This window comes from Lepisosteus oculatus, chromosome 16 (assembly GCF_040954835.1).
Source record: "Lepisosteus oculatus isolate fLepOcu1 chromosome 16, fLepOcu1.hap2, whole genome shotgun sequence".
Lineage (NCBI taxonomy): Eukaryota > Metazoa > Chordata > Actinopteri > Semionotiformes > Lepisosteidae > Lepisosteus > Lepisosteus oculatus.
Genome location: NC_090711.1, coordinates 14,311,317 through 14,324,996, shown reverse-complemented (window position 1 = coordinate 14,324,996; position 13,680 = coordinate 14,311,317). Strand labels below are relative to the sequence as shown.

General features: G+C 44.4%; 1 protein-coding gene across 4 annotated transcripts in view; it reads left to right on the top strand.

Annotated features, from left to right (window-relative positions):
* Nucleotides 1-13,680, top strand: part of dlgap4b (discs, large (Drosophila) homolog-associated protein 4b) — a 263,244-nt gene that overhangs the window by 200,884 nt on the left and 48,680 nt on the right. For all 4 annotated transcript variants that reach the window (XM_069179620.1, XM_069179621.1, XM_069179619.1 and 1 more), the window contains 2 exons: nt 667-820; nt 7,976-8,216. In XM_069179620.1, coding sequence (XP_069035721.1) covers nt 667-820; nt 7,976-8,216 — 395 coding nt within the window. The remainder of the gene's footprint in view (nt 1-666; nt 821-7,975; nt 8,217-13,680) is intronic.

Below are 13,680 nucleotides of genomic sequence, written 5' to 3'. Positions count from 1 at the left end.
CGAACTTTGCAGACTCATACAATGGTTTTCTAACCTCGGGAGAAAATTTCACTCAGTAGGAAAAAGCTTTGAGATTCATGCTGTTATTGCTTTGACATTTCGAAAGCAGACTTGGAATGCATCGCAGAACGACTCATAACTCAGTTTGCCGCGTCTAGGAAGGAATGGTCACTCCACGATAATCATGTTACGCTGGTGTGACCAAGTCGATATTTACAGCAATGCAAAATAGGCTAGCAACGCAGTCGGACTTTACCCTACAGAAGGACAATTAGACAGAAAGCAGAAATTATTTTGACTCCTTGTGTTGAGCTCACCTCTTGTAAAAATGTGAAATGGAAAAATAACATCTTGTTTTAGTGATCTGAAATAAGTGTTCTTTGCACAATCAGGCCACGTGCCCTAAAAAATGTCTTTGAATGCGGTCCTTATTTCTTTAACAGAGAGACATGACAGCAGATTACAGAGAATGGCCAAAGGGCAGCTAGACAGGGCCTCTCCACTGCAGGTCTAGGAGCTGGAGAGATGGATTACTGTACATGAAACCAGCAGGGTGGTACCTGCTCCTGCTCCTCTTTCCCAGTGCATAGAGCCGGGATGGAATAAGGAGAGGGCTGTAGTTTTTCGCTCTGACACACTGATCTGACTCTGCTCCTCCTCCTTCAGCTGTCTTCCCTCGCTCCGGGAGCTCTCCAGCAATCGGAGTCTGGATAACCTGGACTGTATCGGGGCTCCCCCAAGCTCCCCCTTTCAGCGCTGGGAGGATGAGGACTTCAGCCCGGACAGCAACACGCTGGGCAAGAACAGCTGCAGCAGTCAGGTCAGAAAACACCTCCCTGGCACCCAGGGCTTCATGGAAATGTGAAAATGGGGATTTCCTGTTCGCCTGTGGAGTGAGAGAGCTAGACCAATCCGCAGGTTCTGCCCTGGTCTCACTCTCTTAGCTGTGCTAACACCTCTCAGAAACAATGCAGCCTGGTTTCAATTCCTAAGATCCCCATGTTTGGATATTTATTAACTTCTACACTCTAGAAAACAAGTTTTGCAAATGTGAGCAAAGATACAAAAACTTGCATGAAGGTTTTAATGAGCAGCAAAACCTTTCTCACCTCAACAGAAAAATCACGTTATAACCTGCACCCCTAGTGATTTACTGCTATTCCACCAATTCTCCTTGGAACTCACATTTTAATGTTGAGCACTTCAGCACTAAAGAACTTCAATATAATAAAATTACTGTTCTCTGCCATCGCCCTCCTAATCAGCACAGAATAATGCTCCTGGCTGCTTAGACCTCACCTTTAAAAATGACCATTAGCCATTACTGTAGCCCATCACATTGACCAGAGCTGGATATAAACTGAGGAGGAAATATAACTGGACTCTCTGAGGGTCTCAGAGGTCTTCAAGGATGACATGGATGTGATGTGTAGTGGTGTCAATAATACATGTACATAAATTCGGTGTTTACATTTTAGGATTTTTTTGCTCCAGCTGAGTTCTTAATCACAGGCTAATTGATTTCATTTTTCCTATCTGGGGTGTTTTTGTAAATTTGCTTCACAAATTCAGCTGTTTGAGGGTGAGAATTGGAGTTGATGACCTGTACTGAATTCTGAGTTTCAGAACTGCACTCATTCAGATGTAACCAACTCGATTTTCGCAAAAGGGTAAAATGCTCATTGTGGAGGTATGTGATACATGGACATGTGTGAAACAGTATCACTTCCATCATGGGTGTGTCTCATATCAGATACACTAATAACAGACAACTATAACTATAACCAACTTGACTTATGCAGAAGGACAAAAAAATGGGTGGGTGTATCTGATGCAGTGTCACTCCCAATATGGGCGTGTCTGGTACAGTTTCACTCCATGTGTGGGCGTGTCTGATACAGTATCACTCCAGTGTGGGCGTGCCTGATGCCGTTTCACTCCGGTGTGGGCGTGTCTGATACAATATCACTCCCATAATGGGCGTGTCTGATACCGTATCACTCCGGTGTGGGCGTGTCTGATACAGTTTCACTCCGGGTGTGGGCGTGTCTGATACAGTCTCACTCCAGTGTGGGCGTGTCTGATACAATATCACTCCAGTGTGGGCGTGTCTGATACAATATCACTCCCATTATGGGCATGTCTGATACAGTTTCACTCCAGTGTGGGAGTGCCTGATAGAGTATCACTCCAGAGTGGGCATGTCTGATACAGTATGACTCCAGAGTGGGCGTGTCTGATACAATATCACTCCAGAGTGGACGAATTTGATACAGTATCACTCCAGAGTGGATGTGTCTGATACAGTATCACTCCAGTGTGGGTGTGTCAGATACAGTATCACTCCAGAGTGGACGAATTTGATACAGTATCACTCCAGAGTGGGCGTGTCTGATACAGTATCACTCCAGTGTGGGTGTGTCAGATACAGTATCACTCCAGAGTGGACGAATTTGATACAGTATCACTCCAGAGTGGGCGTGTCTGATACAGTATCACTCCAGTGTGGGTGTGTCAGATACAGTATCACTCCAGAGTGGACGAATTTGATACAGTATCACTCCAGAGTGGGCGTGTCTGATACAGTATTACTCCAGAGTGGGCGTGTCTGATACTGTATCACTCCAGTGTGGGTGTGTCAGATACAGTATCACTCCAGAGTGGACGAATTTGATACAGTATCACTCCAGTGTGGGCGTGCCTGATGCAGTTTCACTCCAGTGTGGGCGTGTCTGATACAATATCACTCCCATAATGGGCGTGTCTGATACCGTATCACTCCGGTGTGGGCATGTCTGATACAGTTTCACTCCAGGTGTGGGCGTGTCTGATACAGTCTCACTCCAGTGTGGGCGTGTCTGATACAGTCTCACTCCAGTGTGGGCGTGTCTGATACAATATCACTCCAGTGTGGGCGTGTCTGATACAATATCACTCCAATTATGGGCATGTCTGATACAGTTTCACTCCATTGTGGGAGTGCCTGATAGAGTATCACTCCAGAGTGGGCATGTCTGATACAGTATGACTCCAGAGTGGGCGTGTCTGATACAATATCACTCCAGAGTGGACGAATTTGATACAGTATCACTCCAGTGTGGATGTGTCTGATACAGTATTATTCCAGAGTGGGCGTGTCTGATACAGTATCACTCCAGAGTGGGCGTGTCTGATACAATATCATTCCAGAGTGGACGAATTTGATACAGTATCACTCCAGAGTGGATGTGTCTGATACAGTATTATTCCAGAGTGGGCGTGTCTGATACAGTATCACTCCAGTGTGGGTGTGTCTGATACAGTATTACTCCAGAGTGGGCGTGTCTGATACAGTATCACTCCAGTGTGGGCGTGTCTGATACAGTATCACTCCAGTGTGGCATGTCTGATACAGTATCACTCCAGTGTGGGCATGTCTGATACAATATCACTCCAGTGTGGACGTGCCTGATACAATATCACTCTCATTGTGGGCATCTCTGGTACAGTTAGTTCTATGACAGTTATAGATAGTAGTTAGTTGACAGTCAGAAATAATTGATGAGGAGAGTTTGTTTAATGTCATATACTGTATGCTAAAGTTGTACACCTGAAGTCGGGTATCCAGGATTGACTGAAGAAACAAGTCAAATCAAAGTATAAATCGGATCAATTAAATCAGCATTTGACACTGGAGATGAAAATATTTCAGCAGATTCAGTGTTCCTCCAGGACCCCAGATAGGAACCGCTGCTCCGCAGTTTAATACTTAACACATTTTGGAAAAATCGAAATAGGTCTCTACGGAATGTAAGTAATGCTGTCAGTAGCCTCATCCATTGTCACCAATCGTGTTTAAAAACAGGTCAGAGCAAATTATCATCACTTCACTCCAGTCCTGGGAAACAGACAGTGTGACTGCAAAGGGTGAGCCCTCTGGATTACACGATGAGAAACGCAGCCTGGCTAATCAGCTCAAATGAGAGAGGCAAATGCCAAGAAATGCTCACCAACATAAGAATAAATAAACAAAATCTGATCTGTCTGGCTTTATCTAATCCCCAAGGTGCTTCTACAAATCGGTGGCACTTTATTGAAATGAAACATCAGATTCAGATTCAAAGACAACCTATATATGAAGCTGAACTCTCAATATTATGTGAGTTTAATCACCAGTGTTGACCTTCAATCACTTTTTTCCCGATTGCACAACTTATTCATTCATGAAATAACCAGCAAGATGGGTCTTGGAAGTTTACCTGTCAATCCTGCAGTTTGCTATCACACAATGTGCACGATTTTTGTCCTTTGCCTAGGAACTAAAAATGGATGCTGGAGATAAAAATATAAAACTATGGGATATCATCCAATTTCTCTAGAGTACAGTACATTCCACAAGCATTTGTCAGTTTGCTGTGGCATAGTGTTCTCTTGTGTCAGATGTCTGATCACAGCCTGGTGCCTTCGTTTGTTTAAATATACCAGCCTATATAGCTGGCCTGAAAAACAAATGCCTGCAAGGGACTAAGCAATCTAGACCACAGATCTGCCAGTGTGAGATCCCAAACGTGGGTCTAGTGGTTCCTGCCTGTAGTGGCTGTTTACTCTCAGATGGGGTTCATGTCACAATGCGTAGTTTAGGACCCTGTGCAGACGGTATAATCCGGAAGTCACTGGAACAAGACTTCTAGGGAATCGCAGCAGGAGCAGGGTGGGAAGACAGACAGGAGGGCGTGGCCCGGGCGAACAGGAATCCAAAAGGGAAAAACAGGGCACAATCCAAAGTCCAGGTAGCCGGGAGGACAAAACGGGGAGCAGATGCTTGAAATCAACTAAAACACGAAAGGGCAGGAGAGCCCTTAAGAGGAGGGATTACGATCGTGACAGTTCATGTAAGGATCATCTAAATATTGTACAGTGTAAAGCAAGAAGGAAGTCCAGCTGTACCAAAAGACAGTTTGTTTCTTTAAAAAGAAACAGCCTGTTTTTTTTTTTTAAGGAACAGCCATGAGAAGCATATTGGCAGTCGCTCGGCTCAGGACAGATTGTTACTCTGCGCTGGCCAAGTGCCGTAAAACTGCCAACCAGCACTAGGTGGGCATGACTGATTCTGACCTGAATAAGAGAATTTCTGCAAAGACATCACTTTAACACTGCCAGTACCTCCTCCAGGCTTTCGCCAACACAGGACAAATGTCTCGTGCACAAGAATCTTCAGCTTGATGACAGGATTGCTGACGGATAGTGACAAAGGACAGAGGGCTCTAAAATTTCGACTTACACTGTGAGTCTGATGACGGGCCCTGTGACGCTGTTACAGTGCTTCTGGGAGTTTTATATGGCCGATACTGTGATGTTACACATGGCCCCCTGATTTCTGAAAGGCTTCCGAGACAGGAAATTTGAACTCAAGCCTTCGAGGAAGTGGTGACGTGCTCCATTTTTACTCAGCCAGTTCTGACAGCGATGGATGCAGAATTCTAATCTGTTTTCCTGTACCACTGCAAAATACCACATAGCAAATTTTATTTTCATTTCGAAAAATGAAAATATAAAGTTCCAAATGAAAGAAAGGATTCCAAGCTCTTTGTCTCAGCAAATGCTTACCTGATAAAACCCATGGCTGACCTGTCTCTGTCCTGTCCCTAGTTTCCGGTCTGCTGTCCTTCCTGTCCCTCTCTTTCCCTTGGGCTATATATTTCCGGGTCTTGCACTCTGTCCTTGCTCAGCATTGACGTTCGGGTGTCCTGAGACCCGCCTAGCACCAGGGCGCCCCACGTCCGCTCCCTGAGGGCATTGGTTTCTATACGGCATTCCTGAACTCTTCGCACTAATGAGCCCGGGCCTTTTTCCCGTCTCGCCGCTACGCATATAGGTCTTTTTCCGCTCTCCTGCTCCCCACGGTTAATCCCTTTGGACGTCCGTGACACTTAGGGTCTCTTTAAGCAAATGACTGTATCTGCTGCTCAGACTGCGATGAGCTTGCAAAACCAAGGGTTCAATAACGTGCCTGCTTTTTGCTGGCATGTTCCTGATACTAATTAAGCCTCAGATGTGCTAGGTCTGTGTCAACCACATCACACAAGATACCACTCCTAACATGCTGGTAGGAGGAAGGCTATAGACACCAAGTTATCTTTTTCAGCAAATGTGTGGAGTGTGCTGTACTGTATTTTGTAGCTTCCTTGTGTCTGCACTGTATTTAGTTTGACCCTGTATTTAAACCGCAGTTCTCTGAGAGCCCGAGCTGCTTTGCTCAAACAAGTATCAAACACAGCAAGGGGAAAAGCTGGTCCTCAAACACACAAGCCTCAAACGCAAACGAGAGCTGAAGGAAGTGATATCACCATGATTACCTCGTTATACTCATTCTGCCATATATCGGTAAGCCAATGAATCAATGTGGGTGAAGAAATGCTCATGGTACTGTACATTTCAGTACACTCCGGCAACTATGTCACCGCCTCGACTATAAATAGCTCTGAGCTGTTGTTTTCTGGCACCCATCAGTTTGAACACAGCACACAGCCCCTGAGATCAGGGGAAAGGGCTGATTATTCAGCTGGGCTGTGACACCACAGTGACAGTTTCTCAAAGACTCCCAGCTGTTTCCTCCATCTCGCTGCGCTTTCTGTGTTGGAGTCAAGAGCGGCGAAAAGTGTCATGTTTGTTAGCGCCGAGAGCTGTAAGCACACAAAGCAAATGAACTGACCTAGTAAATTTCAGCGCTTTGCTGGGTCTCTCCGTTATCTTTCTAGACTCAGCATCTAGCCTGCTTCCCTGCTCGGTATGCAGCTGCTTCACAGATTTGTGTAAATAAAAATCACCCATCCTTAAGCCATTTACCTTCTGCGCTACTGCTTATAGCTGATGTTAATGCAGACATCTAGAGCACAGGGATATACAGTAAGAAAGGTCACAGATGAGAGAAGATTTGACCCATCTTGCCCATTTGGCTACTAATAGAGAGTTTATCCACAGACCTCACCAGGTGCGGATTCCAATGAATACAAATGAATCGGTTATTTAGATTGTTCATTCCAGAGGTCAAGAGCTTTGTGGAATGTATTGCCTTCGATTTTCGGTAGTAAATACTCCGTCAAATAAATGCTTGTGTACCGGTTCTTGGGGTCTCCGCCCTTGCCGCTCCTGCCCTGCCAGTTTGTCCCTCACTGCCTGGGCGCGAACCCAGGTCTCTGGAGTCATGCAAGAGGGAACTTGCCGGCTAAGCTAAAGGAGACCTCCCTCAGCCCGGGCAGCTGAGATCCCTGTTATACACAGGGGTATATTTGTTACGTTTTGTGTCCTTTTGGTCCCCATCTCCCAGTTCAAACTGAGGAACATTCACAGACATTAGGAACTCTCTTGCCGAGTGTGTTGGCCCTTTGCAGGTGGTAGAACAGCTTGAACAGCACACGGACAGGTATTCCGTAGGGTTTGGAAATACTCGCAGCCCTTTCCAATCTCGATCTCAGTATCGACTTCAGTCGAGTTGGTATAAGGGTAGTGATGTGCGGGATCTAACTGCATATTCCAGTTTTCCGATAGGACTGAGATCTGGGAAGCTACCCATGCATTGAGTGCCATGGATGCTGTCTAGTGGACTAGGGGTTCCTACTATTTTGGCCTGTGACTGCAGTTGTTCTGGTTCTCTTTGTCAGTTCCTTGTAAGATTTCAAACTCCTGAAACAAAATCGAATTAAGTCTTCTTGTTCCTGTTCTTGTTCCTTCTTGTGCCAGTGTGTTAAAGGCATGCTGCACACATGGGACCTGTGTGCTGAAGGTGTTGCCCACATCTATATGTTGTCTACATGTTGCTCATGTGTTCCCTTGGTATTTCCCACATGTGGCCCATGAGTTGCTCATGTGTTGTCCATGCGTTGCTCATGTGTTGCCTATGTGTTGCCTACATGTGGCCCATAAGTTTCCCATAAGTTTCCCATGTGTTGCTTACATGTTGCCTATGACTTGCCCAAATGTTGCTCATGTGTTCCAGGCACGGGAGCTGGAGGGCAGCCGTCAGTACGAGGAGACGAGTGAATCGGTGTTCAGTGAGGCCGACTCCCAAGCAGTGGAGGCGTTGGACCTGCCCCTGCCCACCTGCTTTCGATCGCGGAGCCACAGCTACCTGCGCGCCATCCAGGCCGGCTGCTCGCAGGACGAGGACACTGCCTCTGTGGGCTCCGAGTCGCCCCCGCCCTCTGCCACCACCGTGCGCACCTACAGCATCAGCACCAGTGAGTGGGCAGGCTGGGGGCAAGTAACAGGGGTTACTTTCAGAAATGCTCACTACAGTTAATAGCTGGAATAGTGCCTTTGTAACCAAGTGATGAGGTGTGGGGCACCAGGGTCAGGAATGGCGCCAGGAATAAACCCTCGCTACCAGCCAGCTGTACGCCTGACTTGTACATATCTATGGTAACCCTCCCGTGTTTTTTTCTCATTTTTTAGGTAAGACCCGTAGACCCAAAGTAATGAGGCTTTTTTGAAAAAAAGGTCTGTAGTTGTATGTTTACCAATGTCAATGTTTCGGTTTAAAGTTTTACTGGTTTGTATTTGTTTTAAGGGTATCAAGAGTGTATATCTGGGGCTGCTGCAGATGGTCAGAGACGAAATACAGAACTTCGTTAGCTAATTGTGTTAAGTTGTGAAAAGTGACTGTGTGTGTTGTGAGTTGAGGGTATTGTACTAGTAATATCAGAAAAGATTATGTTTTCTCGTTTTTAACGGCTTTATGTTATTGTACATGTTTTAAACAAGGGAAAATGACATGCAAGAGAGTTTGAGTGAGACCCTCACTACCAGCCTGCTGTACGCCTGACTTGTACATATCTCTGGTTACTCATGGAAATATATATATAGTGTAACGTGGCATGATCATTCTGGTTAAAACATGATAGCAAGTACAGTAACATGGTAAGGCTAATGAAAATTCAAATTGTTGGGATTTGAGGGTTTGTATCATAACTGGATACAAAACACCCAAGAATGCTTATAACCCTTGTTATAAGGGGGTGCTAGCTGTTCTTTAGGAACTGAGTAGGCTCTGTACAAAGTGGCATTTTGGACAGTTGAGAACAATTTTGGCATTTTGGACAATTCAGCTATCAAGTCTTACAGGTGTGCTGGGATGGAATCTGTGCTTTGAGCTGGTCGCTGCCCTGAATGTTGGGTCAAGCTGTTGCAGGTTTACTGCTGGATTAGTGTGGTTTATTGGCAATATTAAAATCTGTCTGTTTTGATGTTATTTGCTAATTTTTGTTGTTTAAAATCAGGAAAAGGACATTAGTTTCTTCTTGCACTAAAAACAACACCTTTTTTTATTGGACACTATGCCCAGTATTGAATCCATTTTGGAAGGCAGAGCAGTCTTCATGAAGATGTAACTGATGGGAAAAGACATTTACTTCCTTTTATCCCTTCATTAGCTTTAGGGCATATTACTAAAATGATTCATTCTGTACTGTAATGAGATCAAACGCAAGATGAATCACAGAGCTGTAATCCAAATCTGTGGGAATGGACTCTAATGGGTGTCACGCCAAAGTCACAAAAGGGCGTTTGATCTTATGCAAAGGAAATGGAAACACACAATTGCAATATTGGAGTAATAACAATGGGTTTGAGACTCTGGGATGCGAACAGACAGAAGCAATTGTTTTCACTCAGAAAAAAAAAGATGTACAGACTTTTTTGTAGAGTTAGATGAAGCGACAAGTGTTGGATGACCTGACAATTGAATATAACTCATCATCTTCTTTCTGAGAAAAATCCAGTTGAGTGACTGTTATGACTGTTATGGCCAGCAGCCATATCACTCTGCAACTCAGAACTGGCAGCTCACTGAAGCTCAGCAGGTGTGAGCCTGGTCAGTACCTGGATGGCACACCTCCTGGGAAAAACTAAGGTTGCTGCTGGAAGAAGTGTTAGTGGGGCCAGCAGGGGGCGCTCACTCTTCGGCCAATATGAGTCCTAATGCCCCAGTATAGTGCTAGGGACACTATACTGTAAACAAGCGCCGTCCTTCGGATGAGACGTAAAACCGAGGTCCTGACTCACTGCGGTCATTAAAAATCCCAGGGCGCTTCTCGAAAAGAGTAGGGGTGTGACCCCGGCGTCCTGGCCAAATTTCCCATTGGCCCTTACCAATCATGGCCTTCTAATAATCCCCATCTATGAATTGGCTTCATTACTATGGTCTCCTCCCCACTGATTGCTGATGTGTGGTGAGTGTTCTGGCGCACTATGGCTGCCGTCGCATCATCCAGGTGGGGCTGCACATTGGTTGTGGTGGAGGGGAGTCCCCATTACCTGTAAAGCGCTTTGAGTGGAGTGTCCAGAAAAGCGCTATATAAGTGTAAGTAATTATTATTATTATTATTATTATTATTATTATTATTATTATTATTATTATTATTATTATTATTATTATTATTATTACTATTACTATTATTATTATTTTGAAGAGCCCCAGTCAAGCTGGGAGGGCCTTAAAGCATAAACACGTGCCCTGTATTCTCATTTTATTACTATAAACCGGAAGGCAAAGATGGTTAACAGAGCCTGATAAGCCAGTCAGAAGGCTCTCAGAATGCATTCTATTCCCACAAAAGCCTCTGCAATGCCCCCAAGAGAGAATTTCTAACCTCACTGGAGGAGAGGGGTCTCCTACCTGTGGTCTCCATGAGGGAGCTGCTGCAGGGTTGAGCAGCTGGCTGATATTTCCAGGCTCTGCAGCTTCTGCTCTGCCTAAAGCGCTCTGACAGGCTCCCACTCACACAGAGACTGACCCACATTCTACAGCAGAGGCAGCTAAGCGGGAGATGGGACGCGCACACACACCTCTGGGTCATTAAACTCCGCTTGGCAGGGAAGGCTCCACAGCAGGCCAGGCCACCCCTAGCTAATTAATATTTAAAGCTGGGATCACGTATTGCACTTGGACCGTCAGAGCTGTGCTTTAAAACAACCAGTCCACTCCGTGACAGAGCTGTCTCGCTCTTCAGGTGCGCAACCTGTTGCCAGCTGGGGAAAACCCCAGGAGAGCTGACGTTAGGCAATCTAAAAAAAAAAAGTGCTGAATCTCTTTCATGTCCGAAAGAGATCCTGGGAGTATTGCGAGCATTTTTTTGTGTGTTTCTTCAAAACACAAACAGATTGATCTTCCCAGTTGTCAACCTATGGGCAAGCTGCCCACTAAATTAATTAACTAGGGGGCGGGCAACTTGCCCGAAGAGTACAGCAGACCGAAGTCTTACTCAGAGCTTTCAGGAATGAAAGCTGAACTTTGGTGGGCTAAAACAGAAGAACTGGAGTAGAAGATTTAGAAACGTATGTGCAACAATGGCAGATATTTCTACGACCCCGTGTTTCATATTGGTTTCTGCTGAGCACAAACGATATGACAGGAAATTAGAAAGAAAAAACACAATGTGCCATACCTCAACACCGTACCTCAACATACCCGTGAGCTCATCATCCAAAAGGTTGTGTTGTTTCTTTCTACTTTTCAGTGCAGAATTCATCTCTACCTATTTCTTTGCAGCCTACACACACAGACATAACTCCCTGCTCCAAAACTTTGGCATTTGTCTTTGCTTCAAGTGTCCAACTGTGAACAGAACACACACAGCTCTGTCACAAATAAGGAGAAATGCTGTTGTCCTTTAGGGAGACTGTTTTAGGGCAGCCGGTTGGAGCAGTGTTTAGTGGAGAGCACAGGAGATTCATGTTCGATCCTACTGGAACGTAGGTCTCATTAGGTCTCTTCTAATTTCAAGTACTTGTACTTAAAGGGGAACTGCAACTCTGTTTTTTTATATTTTTTCCCAAACCCTGCGGTCGAGACAATGTTTATAGATGATTTGTAAAGAATGTAATTCCATTGTCATCGAAAAATGTTAAAACTGAGAGATTATGATCTAATTTAGATATGGCTATAGGCCTTTTGTGTCATAAATAGAACAATTAAAGGGAGAAACGTTTTGTGGTCAGATTTCACCAAGTGGAGTGAAGAAGGCTTTGAGATTCCTCATTTGTCTGGACAACTATTTGAGGTGGTGGGGTGAAGACCTGCTTTGTGCACAACTCCAGCTCAGGGTTGTTCAAATTGAAGCTTTTCTTACCAGAAAGAGTGTATCTGGAAAGGCGAGAAATGAAGTTTCATATGGACTCCAGTGTAGAGACTGACAGAATCTGCAGCTGTCCTGTGTAATAGTGTAATCTTTAATAGATGGACACTTTCTTATTGTTTCCAAATAAATGCGCACAGAGCTTCATCAAGTAGACAGGTGGTACTGGAATTATTTAAGTTTTCAGAGGATAAATAAACACATTTCACTTCAAATGCCACACTTTCGTCTCCTGGCAGGTTTGCAGGTTATTTTAGGAAACTGGATCACAAACATCAGCTCTCTCTGCCATCTTTCCCAGAATAAACAAGCCCCAAGCAAAGCTCTGCTTATTGATGATGGCTTTTGTACAATAAAGAGAGACTGAGAACTCACTGAGAACTGTTAAACCTGACCTTATGACCTTGTCACCCCTGTAAAACAAAGCTGAAGGACCTTTCTCATTAATGATGACATGCTAACCTAAACAGAAACAAACAGTAACAACCAACTGTATTGATTCTGTGATATTAAAATGACCTTACAGTACTGTGGAGGTGCAAACGTCAAAACAAAAGGGGAACATTGTTTTTGAAAGTGAGTGCCAAATTCTCAGCCCGGTTATTAATTTGTGGTAAAAAATAATCATTCAGATTATGGACAAAATGGCAGATTTCAAATGAAGCACAAAATTGTGAACTTTGTGCAAGCATTGGATAGTCACCATGTTGTCGTAAAACCCTGGTCTCACCACGGGCGAGAGCGAGAGTTTGCGTGGCCTGAGACGTGAAGCGTCTACTTCCTACTCACTAGTCACTGTGATGACTACTGTAACGTGATGTACTGGCGAGTAAGTACAGATTGTGCAGCAGACATTTCCCCTCAGAAATGTTCCAATGTGATCTGCATGCAGAGTTAACAAGCAAGTAGTGTATGTCAGCAAAACCGTCTGGAAGCTGAGAGCAATATTTCCATTGGATTAAAAGAGATGTTTACTGCTTGTTTACAGTGTAGTAGGGCCACTTCACCTCACAGGAAGTTTTGTTGCCTTGTTCTGAATTGCAGAATATGACACTGAGCATACCTGGAAATGTTGACTATTTGTCTGGAGGTTTTACAACTAACTGTGTACATTTTACTTTTATTGTGGTTTTAAATGCACTCTTCAATGCTGATTCTTTCTAACCCCAAAATACAAAAACCACAGGGTTGGTGTCTCTGTGTTTTAACCCAGTCACCAAAGCAAGCTGCTGCAGTCTTTACATCTTTCCACAGAACTTGAAAGTGCTACTTTATTTATTTTGCTCAACATTCTTTGTATTATTTGTATTATTTGGGATACAGAAGAATATCTTAGCATGACAGAAATTCCATTTCTATAGTTATTTTCCAAAACCTCCCTAATACAATTTCAAAAGAATATGTACCTAGTTCTAAAGAAGCTCCTATTGTTCTGGGTGGGCTTTAGGTACAATAACACTCTACCTGTCCATATTTCAGCTCTGAAGCATGGGGGTAACAAAGGCACCTATTAGCATGCTCATGTTTCCTTATTCTGTAGTCCCTGATCCATAGAACTGCCTTAATGTAG